This window comes from Microtus oregoni, unplaced genomic scaffold (assembly GCF_018167655.1).
Source record: "Microtus oregoni isolate MIOR12 unplaced genomic scaffold, Mior012 000006F_ref0000085, whole genome shotgun sequence".
Lineage (NCBI taxonomy): Eukaryota > Metazoa > Chordata > Mammalia > Rodentia > Cricetidae > Microtus > Microtus oregoni.
Genome location: NW_024543065.1, coordinates 60,776,296 through 60,802,762, shown reverse-complemented (window position 1 = coordinate 60,802,762; position 26,467 = coordinate 60,776,296). Strand labels below are relative to the sequence as shown.

Here is a 26,467-nt window from a genome sequence, read left to right as displayed (position 1 = left end):
CTGATAGCTGACTTTAAGTGATGAAGTGAGGTGATAGCCAGGGGCCCATCTGTAACAGAGAGAGGGTGTTTATTAGATGCACATGGTCACAACTGCTCAGAGAGATGTGAGCCTGCAAACGCATCTCAGGTTCCAAAGGGAGCACAGTGATCCTATCCTTTCACTCAGGTGCGGTAATTCACGACACATCCGTGTCGCTGCATCTCTCAGTCCCCTGTCCCTCATAAAGACTTCCTCTGTGCGACTGTGTGAGAGCTTATTAATGCAATATCTTTGTTCGTTTGTCTATTTGGTTTTTGTTTTGTTTGTTTTTGAGATAGGGTTTCTCTGTGTAGCCAGGTGTCCTGGAACTATCTCTGTAGACCAGGCCTGCTTCAGCCTCTCAGGTGTTGGGATTAAAGGTCTGTGCCACCACTGCCAGGCTAAGCATTAAGTTTTGATGGGATCTAGTTTTTCAGTTTCCCTTTGTGTGCTTAGTGTTCTCCCACCAAATCTGTACCTGGCCAGATGGAGTTAGCTCCCTCTTCCTCCACAGTACATCTTGATCTCATGCAACTCCTTACTATTTTCTCGTGAAAATCATTAGGTCATAGCTAACATAGCAGAAACCAAGAGCTATTTCTGTCAGATTATGCTCCATAAAACATTTTTCAGGAATTTGGAGCTGAGTCTGAAATACTAACTTTGTGTACATTGACTACACCCATTCGAATGGTAATTCATGGAATATTTACATTTTTATAGATTTGTGTAAATGATGACCTGGTCGCAAAGAACTTTGCTTATTATGTGTCACCCATGGGGAATAAAAACCTCAATACGTTGGAGAAGCCCAGACCCAGTCTCAATTCGGTGCCCTGCTCCAGTAAGCTCAGCCCATCACTTACTCTGTGGCCAATGCTTTTGCAAGGGAAAGACCATCGTGGAATGGAAAGTGAGTATTTCATGTTGCTTTTCCTTAGTATACCAATTTCTGTCTAAGCCCTTTCCTACTTGGAGACAGACTTAGAATCAATTTAATAATCAAGTTTTACTACTTAGCCTCTGACAGGCATTGTGGTCCTGGAGCTGCTACTGTTTGTATTTAGGAGACCAGGAAATTCTGACGGTTCTGTTAATGTTGGGCTACATTTTCAGAAGTCCAGACAGTATGTGGTTTAAAGATCTCAGCAAAGTGAGGTTCTGAATAGTTTTCAGACACCTCAGAGAGTTTTTATTACAAATGATGCTTAGTGTGGTTCATGGATGCAGTTTTAAATGCTCCTCTCTGCATTAGATTTTAACCCCTCAGACTGCCATCCTTGCTAGGTCTCCTATAATTTTACTGCATGAGCAAGAGCAGAAGTAAATAATAAGGACTCATTTTTATTTCATGTTTTAGTTTTGAAATATAGTATGTTCTTTCAGACTCACAGGGCTTAGATTTTCTGTCACAGTCTCTTCGGCATACATGGTGTAAGAATGTTGTCAGTGACCTAGGGCCACCTCCTGCAGCACTAGGTGAGTCCTACCAGTTTGGTTTCTTTCCTAGGAAGCACAGAATCCATACTCTGAGTGCCCTGGAGAGTGAGCCCAGGCTTCACTGTGCTCTGCCACCGAGCTTTATAACCTCAGCCCATCTTTGTCTATTTCACATAGGTTCTTTGTTTTGGGCTGTAAGTGTTCTTCATCTACTTTGGTAATAGTCTTTTACCAGATATATCTTTTGCAGTTATTTTCTTCTAGTGTGTGGCTTGTTTTCCTATTATTTAATGACATCTATTATATAGTTTTTGATTTGTCAATGTTTTGAAAGGATTTTACATCTGTGTTCGTAAGACATAATGGGCCTTCATTCTCTTGAAATGCTTTCTGGTTGAGGCATCAGAACAGTGAGGGTCTTGTAGGATGAGCTGGGAAGTGCTTGTTTTGCTTCTGGGTTAGTGACATTTCTTCCTGATATGCTTGATAGAATTCTTCAGTGAACCCACCTCAATTTAGTTCTCTTTTTTGGAACATTCCTAATAATTCAATTTCTTCAAGACATACTATCCCTATTCCCTATTTCTGTTTTATTTGAGAGTTTTGGAAAAGTATGTCTTTTAAGGAATCTTCATCTAGATTAGTGATTCTCAATCTGTGGGTCCCTACCACTTTGGGAGTCGAGACCCCTTCACAGGGGTCACTTATCATATATCCTGCATATCAGACATTTAAATTACAATTCATAACATTTGCAAAATTACAGTTATGAAGTAGCAATGAAATAATTTTATGGTTGGGTCACCACAACATGAGGAACTGTATTAAAGGATCGCAGCATTAGGAAGGTTGAGAACCACTGATTAAGATGATCAAATTGTAAGCATCGAGTTTTCATTTCACTATCTTTACATTTCTTGATATGCTCATAAACACATGAACTATCCTTTATTAGCTTCTAGGTGTCCATGAATCAGTAGGCATGGCCCTGCTTTCTCTTCCTTCTTTCCCTGCTTCTCTCTTAATCTCCCTTCCTTCACTCCCTTGGTTAAGAGTCTTAGTAATTTTGTTCCTCTTTTCAAAAACTATGTTGTGGGTTGAATTCTGTGTCCTCAGAACTCATATGCTGCAGGCCTGCCCTCAATGTGGCTGTGTCTGCAGGCAGGGTCTTCATGAGAAGTTCTGTGATGCTATAAGTGTAGGGTCAGACTCTGATAGACTTAAAAGAGCCCCTAGAAGAGAAAAAAACCAGAGCTGACTTCTCTAGCACTTGCCCACCAGGAAGACATCACCCCAGGATTCAAATTGGCCAACACTTTGATCTTGGACTTGCAGCCTCCAGAAATAAAAGAAAATATATTTCTGTTTAAGCGACTCACTCAAACTGATACAAATAGTTCTTGGATATTTCTGTTTAAACAGTTTTTTTTCCTTCTGTTTGCTTTTCCACTTTGGAATTTTCTATGCCAGTCTGTGGGATGGGAATATAGATTCTGTCTCTTAGTGAGAGCCAGTTACATTGCATAAGAATTAAATTTGTAAAAAGAAATAAAAGACAAGAGTTTAGGTAACGTCAGTAGCTAGAGGAGAAGGTTTAATTAACCTGAGAGATGGCATCTCAGATCCTGCACACTGACAGTGCAGAGTATAAGCAAGTGTATTACAGCTCCCAATAAGGTTTTCCTACTCATCGGGAAGCCAGGCTATACCTAGAGCCACAATAGGACAGTTCTAGAGGGGAGAGCCACAATAGGACAGCTCAGCCTGGGTGTGGGGAAGCCAGGCTACCTGAAACTGGGGTATGATGGGGGATGGCCTCCCCACAGGATATAGCAGTCCTGCTTCTATGGAGAGAGCGGCTACAGCTGAGCTCTGCTCTTTTCCCCTAAGGAGACGTCCTAGCAGAGCTGTCTGCTTCTTCTGGGGCCAAAGATGTTACTTCTTCTGCTACACTTGGCTAAAGGGGAAGCCCTTGCAGAAATGTAGCAATTTCCTCCAACTTGGGGAAAGTTATTACTTTTTTCTGCTCAGCCTTGCACGGCCTGTATACGGGACCATCTATCTCAGTAAGGTTCTTCAGTTCTGCTCAATCTTGCTCAGGCCCCCTAAGGAAACATCTCAGCAAGGTTTTTCTGCTCAGCCACCTAGGGACATCCCAGCAAGGTTCTTCTATTCTACACTGGCAAATGAAGATCTTCATCCAAGACTCTTTTGAGAAAGAGATTTATTTTGGAAGGAGAGTGGCTGCCTCTGCCAGGGTGGGAAAGGACAGCCCACAACTGTGAACAGGCAGAGGGGCTTATATAGGTCTTACTTACTAGGCTTGGAGTTTTCCTGCTCAGGGATTGGTTAGTTTAGTTGGTCAGGGTCAGAGATCACTCTGACTTCAGGGCCAAACTGTGTTTCTTTCACTGGTCCTTTTTAACCTTTTGGCTCTAGTTTTAGGACCAGGGCATATTTCTTTCACTGGCTCTGAGTCTAGGGACAAAGTGTGTTTGACACTGGTTTCAGAGTCAGCGTGTTTCTTTGGTTCTGGGTTCAGGGATAAAGTGTTTCTTTCACTGACTCAGGTTTCAGATCCTGGGCATATTTCGTTCACTAGCTCTGGGTTCAAAGTCAGGGTGCTCAGGGATTGGTTGGTTTCCTGCTCAGGGATTGTCAGTTTTCCTTGACTGGCTCTTCTACCTTATACAGAGTATAGGTTTCAAGCTGGGGCTTCTGTAGCTAAGGATAGGAAAGGGGAAGGGGTTTTTATTAGGGGCAGAATGGGCAGTTAGCTGTTTTCCTTAGACAGCTGTGTTTGAAACTGCAGGGTCTGTTGTCTCTCTACAGCCAGCTGGCTGATTGCTTCTGCTATCTCCAGGAGTTTGGGATCAAGGGGTCAAGGGCAGCTGCTTTTTTTTTTTTTTTTAATTCCGAAATAGCTGGCTTCTTGGAAATTTGAGCTCACTTTGCCTTCCTTCCTTTCTTTTCTTTCTTTCTTTCTTTCTTTTTTTCTGGGTAGGGTGGCATTGTCCTATACATTGTAGGAAGAGCATGTGTATGGATACATAATTGTGGCCTCCTTTGGAAAGTACAGTCTGCCAAATTGGGAAAATTACTTTATTCTTAGTAAGCTGGTCTGTGGATTTCTACAACCTTTAAAAAAAGATTGACGCAAAAATGTTTGGATTGTATTTATTTAGCGTGTAAGTGTGTGTGTGAATGGGTATACTATGCCATGGAGTGCCATGGAGGACAGAGACCATCCTCCCTGCATGTAGGACCTGGGGACCAAACGCAGGTCGCAGGCTTGTCAGCAAGTACCTTTACCTATTGAGCTGTCTTGTCAGTCCCAAAGCAGATTTTTAATTTTAATCCCTACAAGTTTAATATAAACAAACCTGTTTGATAATAATTCATGTGTTGCGATTTTATAAGTGTTTGGTTTTTGTTATTTTTGTCTGATTTTATATAGTTTACAAGGTAGCTTTTATCTTCATTTTGCAGATAAATCTATAAAATACAAGGATTCCTTGAGAGACTCACCTAAAGTTCTGTTTGAGAAGAAGCAGCAATGCCCCCCTTTAAAACACATGAACGAGGTTGTATGTTTGATGTTCACTGAATATAAAGTTCATATGACACGAATATTCTATTATGAACAAAAAGTGTGTTTCCTACATAGAAATTCATGAAGAATGTAGTTGTGAGAGTGTTTGATGGAACAAGGTAGCTGCTCCCCCTTATTGAGCTTCTGTTTCTGCTGAGTTGTAACTGCTCTCGAAAAGGTGGTGTTTTGCTCCTTGAACACAGATGTATGACTGTCTAGATTTGGGGAACATTCACATAATTTTACTTCTAATGTGCCTTTCAGTTCTTTCGACAAAGACAAATGAAAGTAATTGTAAGATACTTTAAACACTCGTGCGAATGCCGATTACCTGCTGTCTGACATTTGATCTAATGACTATAGTGAGGGCATAACCATCCAACTTTGGTTCTCCGTGTGTGTATGTGCACTTGCGTGCATAGAAACTCTCTGGAATGATTGTGATGAAAATAATTTCCGTTATATTTTGATTCCAAAAATAAATTATCTGCCCCTCCCTCCTTCTCCCTTTCCTTCCATTCTTACAGTGTATTGAATCTTCAGCATACTGGCCAACAAAAAGAGGCATAACTATATATGCTGATCCAGATATTCCAGCAGCAAGGTATGTCTTGAAAATTCAGTTTAGCAAACTAGAGCCTTAAGATAGTACATAGTCAACGTGTTAGCCTTGGGGGCCTCAGTTTTAGGACTACTGAGAATATACAACTGTGTGTGCTCAAATCCAGATTTTTAAAAAGTGGCATGATGGTTATATGTAACTATCACACATTTTCATATATATTTTATGTCATCTCTAGATGGCTTCTAATACCTACCCAATGCAATGTAAATACTATATAAGTCGTTATTCTGTATTGTTTGGGGAATAATGTCAAGGAAAAAAAATCTACATGTTTAATGCGGGCAGTTGTTTTTGCCAAATATTTCCAGTTGTTGGTTGGCTGGTTGATTGCACAACTGTAAGTCTACAAATACAGAAGAAGGTCACGTATGTAAAAGTAAGTATGTAAAAGGTTGATGATAGACATACCAGACCCCCCAAAAAAGAAGGTGGTCTGGGCAATTTTGGTTCAAAATATACTACTTTAAAGGAAAAAATATCTTTTTACAGTTGATTAGCTGGCAACAGAGTGGATTGAAAACTGGCAGTAGGTCTAGAATCCCTTTGTTGCCTGGTTGCGCACTGTTGTATCTGTAAGGCACCTCCAGTGAACAGCACGGAGTGGCTGTGTGAAGGATGAGTAAGTGTAGGCCATAGCAGCATAACTTTGCAGGTTACAAATCTGGAGAAAGCCAAGTGTGGCTGCTTGTCTTCTCCCAAGTCTCCAGCTGTAACCCTGTCCTCCTTAAGATGCACAAGGTAATATCAGTGACATTACAGGAAAGGGTCTCACTTTCTGTGGCTGGCTGCAGTGCCAGGTCTTTATAGAACGTTGGTGAGTGGCTCTGGGACTGGCGTGCTTGTGCTCAGCCAGGGACTCCTGAGCTCAGTTGATGGGTTTTCTTTTGCGACTTAGGACACTGCTGATAGTTGCAGTGTTGGAGTTACCAAGATTGAATGTGGCCCTGGGGTAGGACCAGAAGAGAACAGAGACAAAAAGAAGACAAGTAGAAGTGCCCATGCTCGGGCCCGGGGACCCTGCCTCCTGTCTCTGCCTTGGCCGGGCAGTCTTGACCACTACATTTGCTGTGCAGTTCAGCATCCAGGGTGCCCTCAGCTTGATCGAGGAAGGGAACAATAAAGCAGTCTCCAGAATTCTGTTTGTTTCCAGGTCGTTACTTACCCCGTGATTGCTTTGGTTCCTGACCAGTTTCTAATTGTAGAACTAAACCAGTTTCAGCAGCAGAGAGGCTGTGTGACCAGCACCAGGCAAGATTCCATAGTTAGTGCTAAGCCTCTGTCCTCACAGAAATGCATCTAGGGAGACTAAGTGCTTCCTTACTGCTGCTGCTGCTTAGAATTCCCCCAGAAAAGAGCTATCTGTGTGGTTTGAACAAATTTGAATAAAAGTTCCCACCCCAGGCCTAACTTTGCTTTGAAGTAACCAGTGGAAACTGTTCTTCTGTCTCTACTTGGGTTCTTGTCAGGTAATCCTCCAAGAATGGAGTAGGCAAACTGTAAAGAATACAAATAGGAAGGCACTTTGACAATTCAAGAATAACTCCTTAAACAGGATAAAACAACTTAAAATTTAAATGAAACGTTGAAACTCTCAGTAGCAGGCAGGTGCTAGCTGAGAGCCAATGCAGTTTAGACAAATATTTCAACTCTGGGGTTCTCAGAGAGCCTTGGAATACCAGCTGAGAGCTGTCCCTTGGCAGAGCAGGTCTGTGGGTCGGACGTAGCAGGAGGACCAGTCTTGTGTCTCCAGCAGGTCTTAGTCAGGGACCTCTGAAGCTGCAGGTCTGCAAGTTGGAGTGGCTGGAATCTGGAACAGTGCGTCTTGGGAAGTGGAAGAAGCCTCATGGAGGAATTCCCTTCCATAGCAGAGTACCATGAGTGCTGGAGGCACTCCAAGGCAGGAATGAATCCCTATGACTGGAAACTTGCTGAGTGGGCGTAGTGTGGAAGCCTTAGTTTGTCCTTGGCAAGTCTGGAAGACAGACTGATGGGTGAGCCAGCTGGGAGTTGGACTCTTAAGTCTGCAGGTTTCTTACTCTTAAGGGAAAAGGAGTCCCAGGGGTTGGACCCTAGGGTCTTCTCTCCCTCTTTAAGCTCCTACAACTGCTCTGGTTTCAAAGCCCCAGCACACTGAATTTATATAACTATCTTCTGGGTCTTGATTGGATGTGGGAGATGAGAAATCGGACCATCAGGAAAGAGATGCTAAACCTGGTGGAGGGAGGGGGAAGAAGTCTGAGCCCACAACAATATTTTCAGGAAGTCCACAATCAGGTACACTCTGCCTTTGCAGGGGTCAAGAAACTAGTAAAGAAATTGCTGTTCATTCCTGGTTCCCACAGCAGTCTTTGCAGGCTGCCGGCTCCTTTCGGGTTGCTTTGTTCCACCAAGTATTGCACTCTGCCTAGTTTGGGTGGGGTTTTTTTTTTTGTTTTTTTGGCTTTTATTTATTTTTGTGCTAAAGGCCAGCTGTCAGGAAGCTTCATGGGGTGGGTGCATGGGGCACAAAGACAAGGACAGGACCCTGACCTCCAACAGTTTCTGTGTCTTGCAAGTGAGACCTGTAGTTTCCTCAGCAGCAGGGTCTTATCTAGGCTCTAGTGGGCATCCAATAGCAGTGACAGTTGCCTCTATTAACTTGTGAATTAATCTTTTCATGTGTTTTGGTTTCCAGTGGGTTTAGCCAGAAACCAAATGAGAAGCTGCTGCGGTTGACAGAGAAGAAAGACTGTGATGAGAAGAATGGCTGTGTGAAGTAAGGCCTAGCTCACTCGCTCGCTTGGCTGGAATTGGTTTGTTTGGTTTAGTTTTCCCCTGACTTGAATTGGTTTTTGAAATAATTGTATAAAAAGAAGCAGGAAAAATATACCTCTATTTTTACTTCAAACTTCCATTCTCATAAAACAGTAAATACGCAGGAAGTCCCCTAGCTGTGTCAGGGTAGGGGCGTGTTAAATCTTGGTTCTGTTGTAAGGGGTCATTCTCACCCTGGTTCCTTCAGCCAGGTGGACAGTTTTTAAACTGTTAGGTACAGTTGTATACTTTTATGGCCATTGATTTTGGTTGGGTGATGTTTGGTTTCCTTCCCGGTTTTCTGATGTTAGATGGGACCACCTCCTGTTCTCTAACAACAGAGTAACCTCATTTGATGCTTGTTAAATACACAAAACTGAGACCATGCTTCTCTTTCCCTAGACTCTACCAGCTGAAACAGTTTACCTGTGAGAACCTGGCTGCTCTGTAATTAGACTGACAGCTTAGCTTGGTGCCCATGATGTCTCTGTTTGTTAGCAGTGGTAGCCTCTGACACCTTCAGAGTCACTCATGCCCGGTATGGCCTCTGACTAGCACAAGCACCTCAGTGTTCAGGAATCAAGTGTGTTGAAGACTGGTGAGGGGTTCACAGTGGGGCTGGTGGTTAATATTCCCTTCCAGAGAATCTCTCCTGCCTCATGCCTGATGTTTTTACTGCTCTAAGTGACTGTTTTCCTTGGGACAAGTAACTTTTTAGAAATTGTAATTTAGTTTGAGCTGATAATTGAGTGAGCTCTGACAAACTCTATTCTCCTTCATGCCTCTATCGTAAAGCCTTGTCTTCCCTACTATCTTGCTCAGTGCTCTTTGCTTAGTCCTGATTGGTAGGAAATACAGTGGTGACTTGGGTGACTTGTCAGCTGTTCATTCCAGGGAGTCTGCAGGTAAAAGAGCTGAAGAAAGTTAGTGTCCTAGTCAGGGCCTCTGTTGCTCTGATGAAACACCATGACCAAAAGCAAGTTGGGGAGGAAAGGATCTGTTTGGTTTCTTACTCTTCCACATTATAGTCCATCACTGCAGGAAGTCAGGCCAGGCTTACAAAGATTATTGCAGCCCAGTGGTGGTGGCGCACGCCTTTAATCCCAGCACTTGGGAAGCAGAAGCAGGCAGTTCTCTGTGAGTTTGAGGCCAGCCTGGTTTACAAGAGCTAGTTCCAGGACAGGCTCGAAAGCTGTGGAGAAACCTGTCTCGAAAAGCCAAAACCAAGATTATTACAAAACTATTGGCCTAAAATCCAACTGGAGCAAGGGTTATTCAAGAAAAACAGTAGCTCTTAAGTCCCTAAACCTATGAGGATGACAGAACAGGGCAGGTAGAATGACTCAGTGGATAAAGGTGCTTGCCATCAAGCAATCATGAATTCAATCCCTGGCTCCTGCATCATGGAAGGGGAGAACCGATTGCTTCAAGTAGTTCTTTGATTTCTGTACTTTCGTAGATTAACATGTACAAAAATAATACATGTGGGATTTTTTTTGTTGCTGTTAAAAACATGAGCTTAAAGAGGACAGAAACCTCCTATGGAGCAGAAAGGCAAAAGCTCACTTTTGATCTTGATTTTCAGTATGAACATAGATCTTGAAAGCTGGGCCTCCTTTCTCTCTGTTCAGAAGGCTGGACTTATATAGATTATAGATGTTTTTAGCACAAAGAGAAGCAAAAGAAAATTTAAAATCTTGAGCTTGAGACTGATAATAGTCATCGGCACTTACCAGAGGTAGATGAGCAGCTTATCAGAACTCCATTGATTAATGTTAGAATGCTGAACTTAAGTCTTAATACAATGCTGGCATATGGAGGGAAAGAAATTGGAAGCATTTTTCATTCTTTTTTATATACCTTAAATCACTTTATCATAACTTAAGCTTTCATGTCCTCTGACCTTATATGACTTGCATTTACACACCTTAAAACAACTTCTTAGACCTTAAAACATTTTCTTAGATTCTGTAGTGGTTTGAATAGGTCCAGCTCTGTGGACTCAAAAGTGCTTGGCCTATAGAAAGTAGTACTATTAGGAGGTGTGGCCTTGTTGGAGGAAGTGTGTCACTACGGGGGTGGGCTTTAAAGTCTCATATGGCCAAGCAATGCCTAATGTGGGACAATGTTCACTTCTGTTGCCTGCAGATCAAGATGTAGAGCTCTCAGTTACTCTCCAGCATCATGTCTGCCTGTTTGCTGCCTTGCTTCTCATCAGAATTACATCTGAAACTGTAACCAGTCCCGATGAAATGCTTTTCTGTATAAGAATTGCCATGGTTACGGTGTCTCTTTACAGCAATTAGAAACCCTAACTAAGACAGATCCTTACAGCTTAAACTTGAAACTTCACACCTTTTATCTATCCAGTCATTCATCATGAGACACAGGTGGTTGATTACTGAGTGCAATCATTGTAAAACAGGTTCCTTCAAATAAAGGAATAGTAAAAAGTTACTTTGAAGTCTGTTTTGTGAGTTTATCTCTTTTTGGAGTCTGGTAGCAAGGTAAACTCTCTAGACATAGTAGTAGCTCTAGGAAAGTAAAGACTATGGCCTGATTTTTACACCAGACCAAAGCAGGGCTTCAAACAAAGGAAAAAGAAATAGGGAATGGCAATTCTTTTTTTTTCGTTTCAATTGCTTGTAGCATTTGTAAAGGTCCTAGATAATAATGGAATCTAGAGTACTGTTAGTCGGCCACATTTGGATTACTTATCTAAGGGGTATTGAGGCCAGAGTCAACTGCAAGACAAGTAAGTTTCGAGACCCTTAAGTCAGGCACTAGGTATAAAGTAAGGAGCATCTCCAGAAGACAGGTAGGAGAGGTCCAAAGCCTGAAGTCCATGGCATCCCAAGACTTAGGGAGGAACAAATGAAGGAGAAACTGAACAGTGGGTTGTCAACACATGCTTCACGGGCTAGGGCTAAAAGCCCAAGGAAATACAGGTGCCTGGTGCCAGTACTTTTGAATGAAACCAGAAGGCAAAAACCAAGCCTTGCCCAAGGGAAATGGTCAGAGGTCGGTACCTACACCTCCAAGAGTACCAGAGACTTAGGGAGAATTTAAGATAACTGCAAAAGATCATTCACCAATTGCCACTGATGGATGGAAGGCCATGTGATTGGTGGCCCAGAAGGTGGATCTGTTGCAGGTTGACTGGAAAAAAGGGATAGGTTTTCTCAGTATGATTTAGACCCCCCAGTGGGAGCACTAAGGCACCAGGAGAGCCTCCTGAATCTCGGCAGCAGTGTTAGGATTTAGCAGCAGGTAGCTTGGCGGGTCTGGGACAAAGTATGCTGCAAAGACCACATCATACAGCAGATTTCATGGAAGAAGAAACTTAAGACCAAAATGACATTTCTGTTTCAAAGAAGTACAAGGATGCTATCTAGTTCTAAGCAAATCTCTGGCACTGCTTGTTCTCAAGAAGTGCCAGCAGCTGGTGAAAAACCTGAAAGCAAGAATAGCTGGCCTACATCAACCCAGACTTGCTTTTGAAAGAAGGAAGAACAAGGCTACAAATGCTTCCAGAAGACACTACTCTTAGGACACGAAACCCTGTATAGAAGCCATAAAATAACCAAACAATGAGACTAAGCTGCCTGCTCATGAGGCCCGTGGACTTGAGCAGAGGTACAAGGGCTTCGATGAATATATGGTCTTGGCTCCATTTTAGAATTTTTTTAAAAGCTCTCTCAGGTTTTATGTGGAAATTCTTGTCAAACGTTTGAACGCCAATGTAGCTGAAGGTTTTTCTCTGTACCAGTGGACCAGTTTCTTCCCTGCTCACAGGTCCCCACAGCCATTTATGAAATAATCAGACTCAATAGCAATCACACTTGTTTGGCCAATGGCTCAGGCTTCTTACTGGCCAGCTCTACCTATAAATGAACTCATTTCTGTTAATCTGTGTATCACCACTTGGCTTTGGCTCACTGGCAATACTCTGGCATGTTACTCCTTCGGTGACTACATGAGACCCCACTGCTCCTGGCAGCACCAGTCTATTCCAGAGAGGATGTTGGGTACCAAAACCACTCCACATGGAGCTTCTTTTATTCTTGGCAAAACTGGCCTTTTGGGTAAAGAATGCCCTTGCCTTGACTGCTGACAATATGCTGGACAAACAGGATATAAGCAAAAATGACTACTGAACCTTGCCAAGACAGAGTAGGACAGTCTTTTGAATTTTCCTGCTTCTGAAAATGGTTTGTAAGATACTCTAGGCCTTAGCCAAAGTTGGTTACCCCAACATTACAGTGAGCTGTTTCTGTCCTATCTTGTACCTTTTGGAAGTTACTTGCTTGTACTTCCTGCTTACTCAGTAATTTTCCTTCTTGGGTCTTTGTTGAGGTTGAAGACTAGATAGTCACAGCTACTATCCTTATATATTAGCTAAGATATTTCAGGTACAATACTTAGACTCCTCAGGATAGGGCAGCTATTGGAATAATCTGTTATTTGCCTATTACCTATAGACTGGACATTTAGTGTGTTTCTTGCTTGATGTTGTTCATGTTGGCTGTAGTTCTATTTTTTTTTTATGTTTTTACCTTTTCTTTCTCCTGGCCAATACTTGATATTTGTTCTTATTGTATATAGTTTTGTGTTAGGTTTAGAACCTTTTTATTTAGACAAAAGGGAGAAGTGTTGTGGGAACTCCTTTCTGCCAACAGCTTTTTGGGTACCAGCTTTACGGCATGGCTTCTGTGTGTAGATGTGATCTCTTATAAGGGAGAGGAAGGGTCTTGCTCACAATCATGGGAGGCTGTAGCAGAAGCAAGCTTGTGTAGTTGTTCATATCTCCCTGGGGCAGAGCAGCGAGACACAGTGGCTTCCACCTTGTCCAGTATTCTGTGAGTCTGTGTTTCCCTCTGAATCCCATTTCCTTTTGTGTCCCAACAGTAAAGGCATTCCGCAATTTGTAGCTCTCACATCACCTCTCGCTTTAGCCTTCTAGCTTATTTATGCTTGGGGAGGGGAGCCAACTGTATCTGGTCAGTTTCAAGGAATTCCTAAAGCCTTTGAGTTGTTACTTTCTGAATTGTGTCCATATGGTTTGAAAAATGGCCCCCAAAGGGAGTTACATTATTTGGAAGTATGGCTTTGTTGGAGTAGATGTGGCCTTGTTGGAAGAAATATATAACTGTAGTGGGTAGACTTTGAGGTCTCATATGCTCAAACTTCATTCACTGTGACACTCAGTTCACTTCCCATTGCTTTTGGATGAAGATGTGAGAACTCTCGGCTCCAGCACCATGTCTGCTGTCATGCTGACTTGCTTCCTGCCGTGATGGCAATGGACTAATAAACTTCTGAATTGTAAGAGAGCACCACAATTAAATGTCTTCTTTATAAGACTTACAGTGGTCTTGTCTCTTCACAGCAATGAAACCCTAAGACAGTCCCTGAAAGATGGAGTGTTTCAGCTTCCCAGAGAACACCCTTTCATTTCATCTATCTGTAAAAATTCTGTGTCCTGAAGCTTCCTCCCTGTTGTTTCAACTCCCTATAACCTCTTATATCTTAATAAACTTTCTTCCAAGATGAACATCTTAGTCTGTGAGAAACTGTAACACAATAGACATCTCTCTTTTAGGGATTTTTAGATGTTGAGTAGAACCCACTCTGTTCCTCTGAGGGTGTCTCTTGATGCCAAGAACCTTAAATTAGGCTTAAAGCATAATTTCTTTCCAACTTCATCTGCCACGCTTGAATATATATGGAATGAGATTCTACTCAGTTTTGTTGGTAGTGGCTCCCTGTAGCATTCTTTTTAAAGAATATTTTGACATTGAGACTAGATTACTGAGGACTACTTTGATAATTGGTTAAGGTATCTGGTATAGGTGTCGAAGAGTGGATGGTTCACCTTATTCACAGACATCCATCTCACTCTGCCTCCTGAGTACTGGGATTAAAACTGTGCTACTACTACCTGGCCTCTGTGGCTAACTAGTGGCTTAGCTCTGCACTCTGATCTTCATGCAAGCTTTATTTGTTAGAGCATAAGCAAAAATATTACCACAATTACCTACATTTAGTTGCAGTTCAATATGCTGATTGCATCAAAATGCCTTCATAGACACACCAGTTTTTTAGCTACGCAGGCAATCCCAAGTCTCTTTTTAGTCTTTGGAGAACACCAGCCTTAGAAGCAGTACTTGGAGCCGGGCGGTAGTGGCGCACGCCTTTAATCCCAGCACTCGGGAGGCAGAGGCAGGCGGATCTCTGTGAGTTCGAGACCAGCCTGGTCTACAAGAGCTAGTTCCAGGACAGGCTCCAAAACCACAGAGGAACCCTGTCTCGAAAAACCAAAAAAAAAAAAAAGAAGAAGAAGAAGCAGTACTTGGTGTTAGCTGCTGAGTCCAGGAGGCCTGAAGATTTTTCTGTGGGGATGGGGGAGATTTTGTCTACCTGTCTTGGCAGGATGAGACAATCATACCCTGGTGTAGTGTCCAGGAAGCTGATGAGGTGGAAGGCTGCTTTTTTCTGTGTGGGTAGTTTTGCCATATGCAAAGGCAAGCCTCCAGTTAGAAGGTCTTTTGCAACCATGCATCTTCTTGGAGGAGCTATAGGATGCTGCAGGAGCTGGCATGTCTCTGTGTTAGAAGTTCTTTTGTTAAATGCCATACTCTCAGATCTGTAAAGGCACTTGAGAATTGGATACTATTACCTGTTAGTTATATTTAAATTAGACATATATGTTAAATTTAGACATTATTTTACCCAATTAGTTACAGCTTAAAATAGTGTGACTCTGATGCGGTCACTAATCCTTTACCCATATTGAGAAGTGATAGGTCTGGGTATAATGAAAAGCACTTTCAAATTCCTTCTCTGCATGAGCAGAGGACAAATCCTTCTCTGGTATTTTCTGACTATAAAACAAAGCTAATGATTAGACCAGTGGATCTGACTTTTGCTGGGCCCCTTTCAGACAACTGTACAGGATGTTGGTGGTAGGGGTGGTAACCCAGATGCCAGCCCAAGTTTTGCGTGGGAAGCAGGAAACTGATGTGATCTCCATGGCCCTTGAATCTTAGGCCATCAAGACAGTATTTTCACAGATAAGCCTTGGGGTGGACAACTACTGTTTCTCTCCACAGGGAAGAGTTAAAACAGGGAAAATGTAATGACTTTCTTCTTCAAATTGACCTTTTACCTGCTTTACAGATTACTACAGTTTTTAAACCCTGATCCTTTGAGAGCTGATGAGATCTCTGACCTGCAGCAGGTATTACAAACCCTAAAAATGAAAGGTCAAACAAGACAGACACTTAGTGTTATTAAGCTTCCTTCCTCCCTCAGACTCTTGTCTTCCTTAGATGGGGCTTTCCCAAGTCATGGCTTTAGCCATAGAGCTATGGCTGTAGTGGGTATTTTATATTGGGGGAACAGATGATCTTTAATTTGTGGGGGGATTATGTGTTTTCCAGGAAGCATGTATTCCTAGGTTTTTACATGATGATCTTGTGTTTTCCTCTTGGGAAAAAGCCCTTAATACTCTACTGCCTACTCCAGAAAGACCTGGCTATGGTTGTCTGATGTTTGTGTTGGTTAGTTGCAGAAGGTGAAGTTGGGTACACTACAGCCTGGTGTGGTACTCCGGAACAGGATCGAGCCCTGTCTGACCCTGGAGAAATCCCCTCTGTCAGCAGACCTGAAGAAGGTGAATGTATTGTTAGAGCCAGACTCCTGAAGGAAGCCCAGCCTTTCTGACACAGGAGGCTTGCTTTGTTTTCCTCTGTTCTGTTCTAAGATCGATGGGCTGGAACCCAGAGTTTCATGCATCCTAGGCATGCATTTTATCAATATTTCCCAATCCCATAGGAAGATTTTTAATAAACAGTTCTAAGGCTGCATTGCATAATTCTTGACTCTGAAGTTCTCTTGAAATCTTTGTGATTTATTTCTCATGTATTTGTAAGTCCAGATTTCTTTTGTAGAAAAGCCTATTGTGAAATTGTCAATCTGTTTCTAAAATAAGTGTTTTTGGGTTTTTTGAGACAAGGTTTCTCTGTGTAGCCCTGGATGTCTTAGAACTCGCTTTGTAGACGAGACGGGCTTTGAACTCAGAGATCCACCTACTTTTGTCTCCTGAGTGCTGGGATTAAAGGTGTGAACCACCACCATGCCCAGCTTTTCTAGAGTAAGTTTTTATTTTCTTTCATTAATTCATTCATTTATTGGTTTTTCGAGGTATTGCTTCTCTGTGTAACTTTGCAGCCTGTTCTGGAACTCACTTTGTAGACCAGGTTGGCCTCTAACTCACAAAGATCTGCCTTCCTCTGCCTTCCAAGTGCTGGGATTAAAGGTGTGTGCCACCAGCGCCCAGCTGAAGTAAATTTTCAAATGGGAGCTTAGAACACATTGCCAGGTCAGAGTAATAATTTTTTTATCCATCCTTTGCCAAATTTTTTTGTAAACCTTAGATTTCACTTGGTAAATCAATTACATACACTTATGTTTCCATCCTGACTTTAAAAAAGGCTAAGGTTTGGTTTTGAATAATAGAAAACCAAACCTCAAGGATGGACAGACTGCTGAAAGGTTGTGAGGTCTGGAGCGGGGAAGAGATTGTACAGGTCTCAGGGAGGTGGACAGGTGGCAGCGTGGCTGACTAAGGCAGGAAAGGCAGGTGGAGAGTAAACATCCCCAGTCTGCTTCTTGACTGTGCACTACCAGTTTGTATTGTTCTGAGGGGGAGGGGTAGCTCAAGTCACTTTCTGGAGAGCATTTCATGCTACTGTTTGAAACTGCCCCAGTCAGAATGCCTGCTTGCCTCCCTGTCTTCCTGCAGTAGCCTGATGACAAGATTTGTCTCACCCTCTGAGCTGCTTGCCGACTTTCAGTCTCTGTTCCATGTGAACAAACTGGTGATCGTAGATACGTTGATAATAATCCTTCACCTAAAACACCAAATGCAGTTCAGGGAGAAGAGACTGCCAGAAAGTTCACATCACTGGGTGCAGTGCTGTGGCTTGCAGTCTAGGGACTGGGCAGGATGGGACACAGGAGTCCTTGCACTCAGAACTTTGAAATCAGCATGCTCAGCATGAGACTTGATTTCTGGAAAAGAAAACTACCCCCAAGACAGAAGAAGATACTGCCTCCAATTCACAGTAACAAGGTCTTGTTTTCTGTTCTTGGAGGTGGGGTTTCCTTTCGATTGGACCAAGGATCTTGCTGTAGTTGGCCTTAGTGACAGACACAAAAGGAGAGGAGGATCACTTGATTGCTGGATGCGTCCCCAGGCCTTGTAGGGAAGTGAACTGTTGCTCACTCACTATATGTTCTCCAGGTCCTCCAGGAGACATGCAGCTGTTCCTTTGGCCATATACATGCAAATCTACAAAAAGGGTGATACTGTAGACATCAAGGGAAAGGGTACTGTTCAAAAAGAAACACCCCGTGAGTACTAGTGCAGCAAAGCAGGAGGCTGCAGGGTCTCTCAGCATGCTGTTGGCACTGTTGTAAACAAGCACAGTTCATGTCAATTTGTGTCCTGAACATATTAAGCATGCTGGAGAGCTGATTGGTTCTTGAAACAGGTACAGGAAAATGAGGGGGGAGTGGAAGCCAGCGAGAATATCTGGGTTTGGCTGTGGCTCCAGCCTGCTCCCCCTGCAGATGTAGCTTGTGAGAGATAATAGAAAAGAGCTGAGCTGCTCCATCTGTTCCTATGAATTCATGGCTTAACATACAAGAAGTAAAACACTTAGACTTTAAGGGGGACTGATGTCATCTCAGTTCTTGGGAGGTAGAGACAGGAAAAACAGAAATTCATGGACAGCTTGAGTTACATGAAACTGTCTCAAAATACAAAGTTAGAATGAAAGGAAGATTCAGAAAATAAAGAGTGAGAATATTTTTGACTGGTAGGTTTGAGGTATAAAATGCAGGTGAACTGAAAGAACAAGGATGAAAGTAGAATAAAGTTTAGGGTTTAACTTGGTCAGTAACTGGAAATTGGAATGCAAGAGAAAAGGAAGCAGAAGGAGATTCTCTGAGGAGTGGCAGTGACATGACCCCTCATGCCAACAGTCAAATCGGACTGGGCTGCATGAGCAGAGGGGTTAACCAAGTGGCTGTCACTCAGCTGAACTCAGGTACAGAGGTCCTGAGAGCTGTTAAGAAGTGGCCCCACCCAAGGTCATGTTTCAGAATGACCTCAGACTTGCACCCAGCAGCTCTGGGGACTTTGGACTTGAGCATGCAGTCCTTCCAGCCCTAAGACAGGTCTACACCTGTGCTCTCTGGGAGCTATCTAGGCAGAAAGGTGTTGGCAGGTTTTCAGTCTCATTTTCTTCACCTCATGTCCGAAAGCTACTCAAGTTTCTCTTCCACAAGACTGTCAAGAATGAAGATCACATGAGCTGCCGGCGAAGGAGCAAGTTGGCACATGTGCCTTCAGCTCTGCTAGAAACTCAGGACCTTGGGGAGGAGAATCGCACAGCACTCAGTGCCTTTTAGAAAGTTGTATTTGGTTGCAGACTTCTGCTGAAACATTTCAGGTTTTAGTGATAGGTGAAGAGATTAATATGTCAATAAAAGCATGTTTCTTTTCTTTTTAAATGTTAAGGTAAGTGGGGTGGGTGGCATGCATCTGTAATCCCCGCCCCTGGGAAACTGTGGTAGGAGGGTCAAGAGTTTGGGGCTGGAGAGCTTGTTGCTCTTGCAGATCGACTTTGGTTTCCAGCAGCCTCTTCTGACCTGCACAGGCACTACATGAACATGGTGCACAAACACTACATGCAGCCAAAACGATGAAATGAGAAAAGAAAACAAACGGAGAGTTTGGGATCCGCCTGGCTATATAGCAAGACCTTGTCTCAAAAATCAAATGAGGAATAGTTTTTACAAGTGAGGCAGATGGGTTAGCAGAATGTGAAGAGAATTAAGGAGACAAAGCTGCCTTCTTGTTATGTGTGCTTTAGTGCTCCAGTCAGAGGGCTGGCTGCTCAGTAGACACTTTAGTGCTCCAGTCAGAGGGCTGGCTACTCAGTAGACACTTTAGTGCTCCAGTCAGAGGGCTGGCTGCTCAGTAGACACTCTAGTGCTCCAGTCAGAGGGCTGGCTACTCAGTAGACACTCTAGTACCTTCAGAGAACCAGTGGTATGAACACAGGAAGTCAGTGCTTGGGAGAAATTCACGCAGAACCTAAAGTAGGTCTTCAGAGCACAGCAGGGTAAGCCCCATAAGCTGTGTACTATGTCCTGGGGGCGGGGTGTGAGATGGAGGGATTTCTTCGCTGTCATTCATCTTTCTCTTCCCTGTTCCCCACCGTTTTCTGTGTAGGCTCTTCAAAGAAACAAGTTCCCAGGACCCAGCCACACTGCATCTTACTCTTGGCCTCCTATTGCACGTGGCTGTGACGTGGTGGTCATTTCTCACTGTGGAAATGACCCTTTATTGTACCTGCCACCGCTGCTTACGGTTTTGCAGATGGGGGGCTGCTACAAGTCATTACCAAGTAGAAATGGAGTAAGTTGGAAATCATTTTGAAATGGATCAAATGTTTATTTTCAAATAACACGTCTTTTTTTTTTTTTTTTTTTGGTAAAGCTGAAGTTTTATTACTCAATTTTTTCCCACACTGATAGTCTAGAAGCTGGATGGACTGTCAGGCTGGCTTGGTGACACAGGCCTATCTATATTCCCGGTACTTGGGACACTGAGGCAGTAAGGTCACAAGTTTGAGGCCAGCCTGGGCTATGTTGTGGGCGTAAGTTCAGCCTCAGACACACCTTAAGACCACGTTGGAAGAAGACAAAATGTGGACTGCTAGAAAATATCCTTTGCTTCCTTAGTGTCAGAACCAGATGACTCTTGCTGTGATTTCCATCTATGGCCCTAGCTGGGCAGAAGAGACGTGGCTTTTAGAGATGATAGAGTTTGTACGGCGATCTTACCTTAATTCATAAAATTGCCACATCACCGAGATAAGATGGTCAGGCCATGTCTTGTTGCTGTCTCCCGTGAGAACAGTTAGTGTGCAGGAGACTGTTGGGAATGTGTGATTAGAAGTTCAATCTCTGCTGTCTTATCCCACATTCTTTTGTTCCATTGCACCTCCTACTGCTTAGTAGTCTTTCCCCAGGGACAAGAAAGAAGAGGGAAATGAGACATAAGCAGCAAGTGGCTGCTGGGTTCGGCCCTGCAGAACAGTTATTATAAAACTTCCATCCCAGAACACGCACAAAGGTTACAGTATAGAGGGTCCACCATGCACCATAAAGCAAGTGTGGCAAGGAAGCTTGCTTAGGGTGTGAAGAGGTCCTGGGGTTTATTTTTTCCTAAGCCAGCCATGCAGTGGCTTATCTTGGAATCTGCACTAGTTATGCACTGACTTGGATGTGTGCATTTATACCCTTCATTAGGTTAAGCAGCTGAGACCAGCTGATGGTGGAGGTGCCGTTTTGTGCTGAGAGTCCTTTCTGAGGCAGAAAGTGACACCCAGTCCTTACTTGTGTCACCACTGCTTCCCCTGCTGCCATAACAGCCTGCTTTCAGGCCCGTGGAGAAGTTGGCACTTGTCTGGACCTTCCTAGAGGAAGGAGGCCACCAGACTCTTCTCAGTAAAAAAACATATGTCCATGAAATGTTGGCAGGCAGATCACCTTCTAGGGAGTCTCCGGACTGATGGGGCGCTAATTCAGAGACAGTCTAAGAAGGAGTCAGTGGTTCTTTTAAGGTTCTTTCAGAGGTGACCACTCTTTTAAGGCATTCATTCATCCTGATGCTTAGGAGCAGGAAACGGAGCTTCTTATTTTTTTTTTTTTCTGATGTATTAGCTGCACAGCCTTGAGGAGTGACTTCACCTCTGTGCCTCAGAGTCTTCCCGGGAAATGAGGACAACTTAAAAAATAAATAAACTAAATTAAAAAAGAAAAGAAACTTTCTAAGCCGGGTGGTGGTGGCGCATGCCTCTAATCCCAGCACTTGGTAGGCAGAGGCGGGCGGATCTCTAGGAGTTCGAGGCCAGCCAGGTCTAAGAGCTAATTCCAGGACAGGCTCCAAAGCCACAGAGATACCTTGTCTCAGAAAGAAAAAAAAAGAAGAAGAAGAATACTTGGCCCTACCCTGTAAGAGTATGTTAAGGTTAAATGTCTTAGGGAGTGTTTTGCCTTGGCTTAAGAACTGGTTCAGTGTTTCTAAATCCACTCTAATGAAATTATATTTTCACTTTTCTCATCTGTATGATGATAGCTAAAGACTAATTCTATGCCAGGAGATGGTCTGGATGTTTCGTATACGTTATGTTTGATTCCTAACTACTGTCCAAAATTATTTGAATCTGTTTGTCTTTGCAGCCTCTTGCAGTCATCGTGTGTCCTGGGTGGAAAAAGGCCCAGTTTATTTTTGAGTTATTGGGAGACTATAGCATGTCCTCCAGGCCTCTTCATCCTGTGTTATTAACAATTGGACTTCACAAAGATGAAGCCAAAAATATGAAGCTTCCAAGGGGGTGTAAGCATCCTTTCCAAGCTGTTTGCTTTTCTTTGCAGATGACGGTGAGCTTGCCTAGGCACCTGGGACCTCAGTTACTGGCCGCTGGCTCTGACTTGACTTCCTACAGTGGGAGTCCGTGGTAAAGGCTCAGTCTTGACTCATGTCTGAGAAAGCTGCATGATTTCATTCAGTTGTCATGTGCTACTAACCGTTCACTGTCAGATGCTGAGCCTAGAGTTGAGGAAATCTGCCTTTCAGGCAAGCAGAGCCTGTGGCAGCTGGGGGTGTGATCAGATACTGCAGGCTAAGACAGGGTGGATGGAGGCTTGCTTGCCTTGCTCACCCAGTAGAGAAATGGCTGCTGAGAAGGAAGTGACTCGTGGTGAAGGGAGTATTGGAGAAACTTGTAGAAACCCTAAGATGTTGACTGTTTTTTTCTCAATGTAGGTGATGTGATTGTCACAACTCCACACAGCCTCTTGAGACTTCTCACGTACAGAAGCTTGTTGTTTCTTAGACTCTGCCACCTGGTTCTGGATGAAGTGCAAGTGTTGTTCTTTGAAGCCAATGAGCAAGTGAGTATGGGCACACTGGGTGCCGCTGCTATCCATTACCATAGCTTGTGTGCTTCTGAAATGTGTCAGCTCTTCAGGCCCTGTAGCAATCAGAATATACAGTTGGCAAATCAGTTGGTTTGTATCTATAATTTATAAGAGTGTGTTTACCTGAAATTTCCTTCCTAATGGTAAATCTCCCTTTGAAGAACAGAAATTCCCAAGAAAATTTGTTACATATTTCATTACTATTTCTCTAATTATAGAAGGGACATTCTTAAAAGAAAATTTAAAAATATTAAAAAAAAATAGAAGAGCACTTGAAAGCAGATCCACCGTCCCTTGTCTTGTACTCAGAGGTAGTCTCTCTTTTAAATGGCTTTTGTTGATAAATATACTTAATAGCAAGAGACATTTAGTACTGATTCAGAACTTAAACTTTGCAGTTAATAGTTGTTGTCAGGGTTTCTTTCCTGCCTGTTTCCTGCAATTGTTATGTCCCAAAGAAATCACACAGAGGTCTACATTAGTTATAAACTGATTGGCCTAGTATCTTAGGCTTCTTATTAATTCTTACAGCTTATATTAGCCCATTATTCTTATCTGTGTTAGCCATGTAGCTCAGTACCTTATTCAGCAGGGCAGTCACATCCTGCTTCTTCTGTGGCTGGATCAGGACTGCAGAGGAGTGGGCTTCCTCCTTCCCAGAATTCTCCTGTTCTCATTGATCCATCTCTACTTCCTGTCTGGTTGTCCCACCTATACTTCCTGCCTGGCTACTGGCCAGTCAGCATTTATTTAAAATATAATTGACAGAATATAGACCATTCTCCTACACCAAATAGTGTTGTGCTGTTGTGCAGCATGTGGTTATTGCTCATAGGTGCCTTGTGCCTGTTAGGGAAGCGCCCTCCTGCTGAGCCACATACCTTTATTTTTTTTATTTTATTGATTTTTATTGAGCTCTACATTTTTCTCTGCTCCCCTCCCTGCCTTTCCCCTCCCCTTCAACCCTCTCCCAAGGTCCCCATGCTTCCAATTTACTCAGGAGAGCTTGTCTTTTTCTACTTCCGATGTAGATTAGATCCATGTAAGTCTCTCTTAGGTCCTCATTGTTGTCTAGGTTCTCTGGGATCGGAGTCACACACCTTTAAAACTGAGTTTGTGAATCATGTGTTGAAACAGTGTGGCATGCTGACCAAAATTGTTATTTGGGAGTGTTGGTAGCCTCCAGGTAAAGCGCAGGCTTGTTTCTTAGTGACTGTGTGGGCTCCTTTGAAGCCATGGTGCATATTACCACGCTGATAGCTAGAGAGCAGCTCTGTACCGTGACAAACCCGTGGGCAGTCTGTTGCTGTCTCCAGCATGCTGTCACATCAGGCATACTGCTTACCTGCCATGTGGAGGCCTGAGCCCGGCTTTTGTTTTATTTTCTGTGCCAACTGGTAAACGGTGGGTTCCTATTTGCTTAGTTCCTATTTCCTTGACTAATTAGGTTGAAAATTAATGCAAATTGATCATTGTTTCTGTTCTTCTGTGTGTTGCTTGTTTTTAATTGATGGGGTTATCTTTTCTATAATTGAGTTTTGAACTCTTTAATATAAGCATCCTTGGTACAAACATTATACACCAGGATGCTGTTTATGACTTTATTCTGTCCCAGTGGAATTTTCAGTGTTTATTGACAAACATTTTCTTTTATTTTTTTCCTTTTTTAATCTTTGGAAAGGCTTTCCCCACACTAAAAACATCAAATGGATAGTCCCTGAATTTTATGTTCCAGCTAATTCTTTACTCTATTTTGAAACAAATATTACATTTACTAATTTTTCAGATGTTTGCCATATTAGATAACTTTAAAAAAAACGTTGAAGTGGAAGAGCGGGAGTCTGCACCACACCAGATTGTGGCAGTGGGTGTTCACTGGAACAGACACATAGACCATCTAGTCAGAGAGTTCATGAAGGATCCTTACGTCGTGATCACCGCCCTGGAGGAGGCCGCCCTCTATGGCAATGTCCAGCAGGTGATGGGGAGGGGCTGGTGAGCACACACAAGTAACTAGTGTCTGTTAGATGGTAGCTGTGGTTCGTCCACAGGTCTGTAAGTGGGTTATATTTATGTTGGTTTCCTGTGCATTCCTTCCTGTTAAATGGTATGCTCTCTGGAAGAGGTGCTGCTGGAGAGCTTTACACCTCAGAAAGCACCTGTTTGTCTGCTCGCCAGCAGGTGGTGCATCTGTGCCTGGAGTGTGAGAAAACCTCAACTTTACTCCAAGTTCTTGACTTTGTTCCAAGTCAGGCCCAGAAGACCTTGATCTTCACCTGCTCTGTGGCTGAAACAGAAACTGTATGTAAGGTAAGCCTGTCCTCAGGTCAGCACGTTCTCATCATGGTAGGAGCCATAGCTGAGTCTGCTGATCAGAAATGGACAGAGGGAGCTGCGGTCTCACAGTGTAACTCCAGGATCTGGAGGAGGGGCTGTGTTGAGAAGACTGAAAACAGGGACCTGTCCCAGTGCTATGTGGCTGTGTCATGTGAAGTGTGAAAACACTACATTTGCACTCTTAGGAAACCGAGGAGATAATAATGAGGTAATATCACATAGTGTCTTCATTGTAGACAGAAGAGCCAAGCAAATTATCTTACGATGTATGCCGCTTAATCTAATTCTGTAAACATTTCATGCTAAAATGTAGAAACAAAGCCAAATACAAGATTAAAAACTCAGAACCATGCCTTCCTCTCCATCATAAGCTACAGCATACAACAGCAGCACACGTAATTGATGTAGGCACATACATATGTATGCACACACACATGCATGTTATTTAAAAGAAAGGGAAATAGTGTTTCACTTACAGTAGATCTTTAGATGAAGACTACAGAACCGTGGGGGATGTTTCAGCCTCATTCTCAGTTTCAATCCTCAAAATTGCTTTATTCTCTTGCTGATAATTTAAAGTTGGCACGGGCAGTTCACAGAGCCGTTAGCTGAGCTTCTGTGATCTGGTGGTGAACTGACGGCTTTGGTTTCCTCTTTAGGTAGTGGAAAGCAATTCAGTATTTTGCTTGAAAATGCATAAGGAGATGTCTTTTAACTTAAAAAGTATTTTAGAACAGTGGAAGAAGAAGTTAAGTCCTGGCTCTCACATTGTATTAAGTAAGTATTTTGATTTCTGTTTGTATTTAGACGAGGCTGAGCTAGCAGGGATCATTTTTTCATTTTTATATCATATTCAGACTTTTTATTATTTTTAAGGTTTCAGCATTCATGAAAAATCTTCCTTTCAGATGAAGATTGGCCTTTCTTATAAGGTGAATCCAGGCACTCCAGGGCTCTCACTTTAGCAAGCAGGTCTTTCTAGAAATGCAGTTTGGGTTCACCTATGTAGAAAGTCTGTGTTGGTCATCCACTCTTGCACACACCTGTAATGATACTAAGCTTAATAACAGAAACATGAAGCTCAAAACTTAAGGAGCAAGTGAAAAGTCTGTGGGCAGTCTGATTTATGATAGAGGAAAACATTTTTCAAGCTAAGAGGTCACTGTCCTCTGGAATTTTATCATTAGGCTGTAACATTTGGCGGGGGAAAGAGAAAGGTCTTACTTTGCATATATAAAGTATGATGCAGTGACTTAGTTTGAGCCTTTGCCTAGCTTGTGTGAGGCCTGAGCTCAGCCTGAGCACTTCAAATAAAGATGTAAAATGTAGTACAGAAACATGGTATGGTATGGGTGCTAGGCCTGCTTATGGAGAGTTCATGGGACCTTGTGGACATGCTTTCTCTAGCCTTAACAGACGACTGCATACCCCTCCTGGCCATCACCGACGCCACCTGTGTAGTTCACTTCAGCTTTCCTTCTTCCCCGAAAGTGTTTGGTGGACGCCTGTACTGCATGTCTGATCATTTTCAGAGTGTAACTGAACAGGTTTGATCAATTTTTATTTTATTTCTTGTTTCTCTCTGTCTCTCTGTCTCT

The 26,467-nt window shown here is 43.0% G+C and overlaps 1 protein-coding gene across 1 annotated transcript in view; it reads left to right on the top strand.

Moving 5' to 3' along the window:
* Positions 1 to 26,467, top strand: part of Tdrd12 (tudor domain containing 12) — a 69,597-nt gene that overhangs the window by 26,342 nt on the left and 16,788 nt on the right. Inside the window, exons 7-19 of the mRNA XM_041654669.1 lie at positions 745 to 934; positions 4,951 to 5,045; positions 5,581 to 5,657; positions 8,353 to 8,433; positions 15,651 to 15,711; positions 16,039 to 16,146; positions 19,777 to 19,962; positions 21,792 to 21,948; positions 22,378 to 22,505; positions 24,319 to 24,510; positions 24,714 to 24,842; positions 25,529 to 25,646; positions 26,277 to 26,416. Coding sequence (XP_041510603.1) covers positions 745 to 934; positions 4,951 to 5,045; positions 5,581 to 5,657; positions 8,353 to 8,433; positions 15,651 to 15,711; positions 16,039 to 16,146; positions 19,777 to 19,962; positions 21,792 to 21,948; positions 22,378 to 22,505; positions 24,319 to 24,510; positions 24,714 to 24,842; positions 25,529 to 25,646; positions 26,277 to 26,416 — 1,662 coding nt within the window. The remainder of the gene's footprint in view (positions 1 to 744; positions 935 to 4,950; positions 5,046 to 5,580; positions 5,658 to 8,352; positions 8,434 to 15,650; positions 15,712 to 16,038; positions 16,147 to 19,776; positions 19,963 to 21,791; positions 21,949 to 22,377; positions 22,506 to 24,318; positions 24,511 to 24,713; positions 24,843 to 25,528; positions 25,647 to 26,276; positions 26,417 to 26,467) is intronic.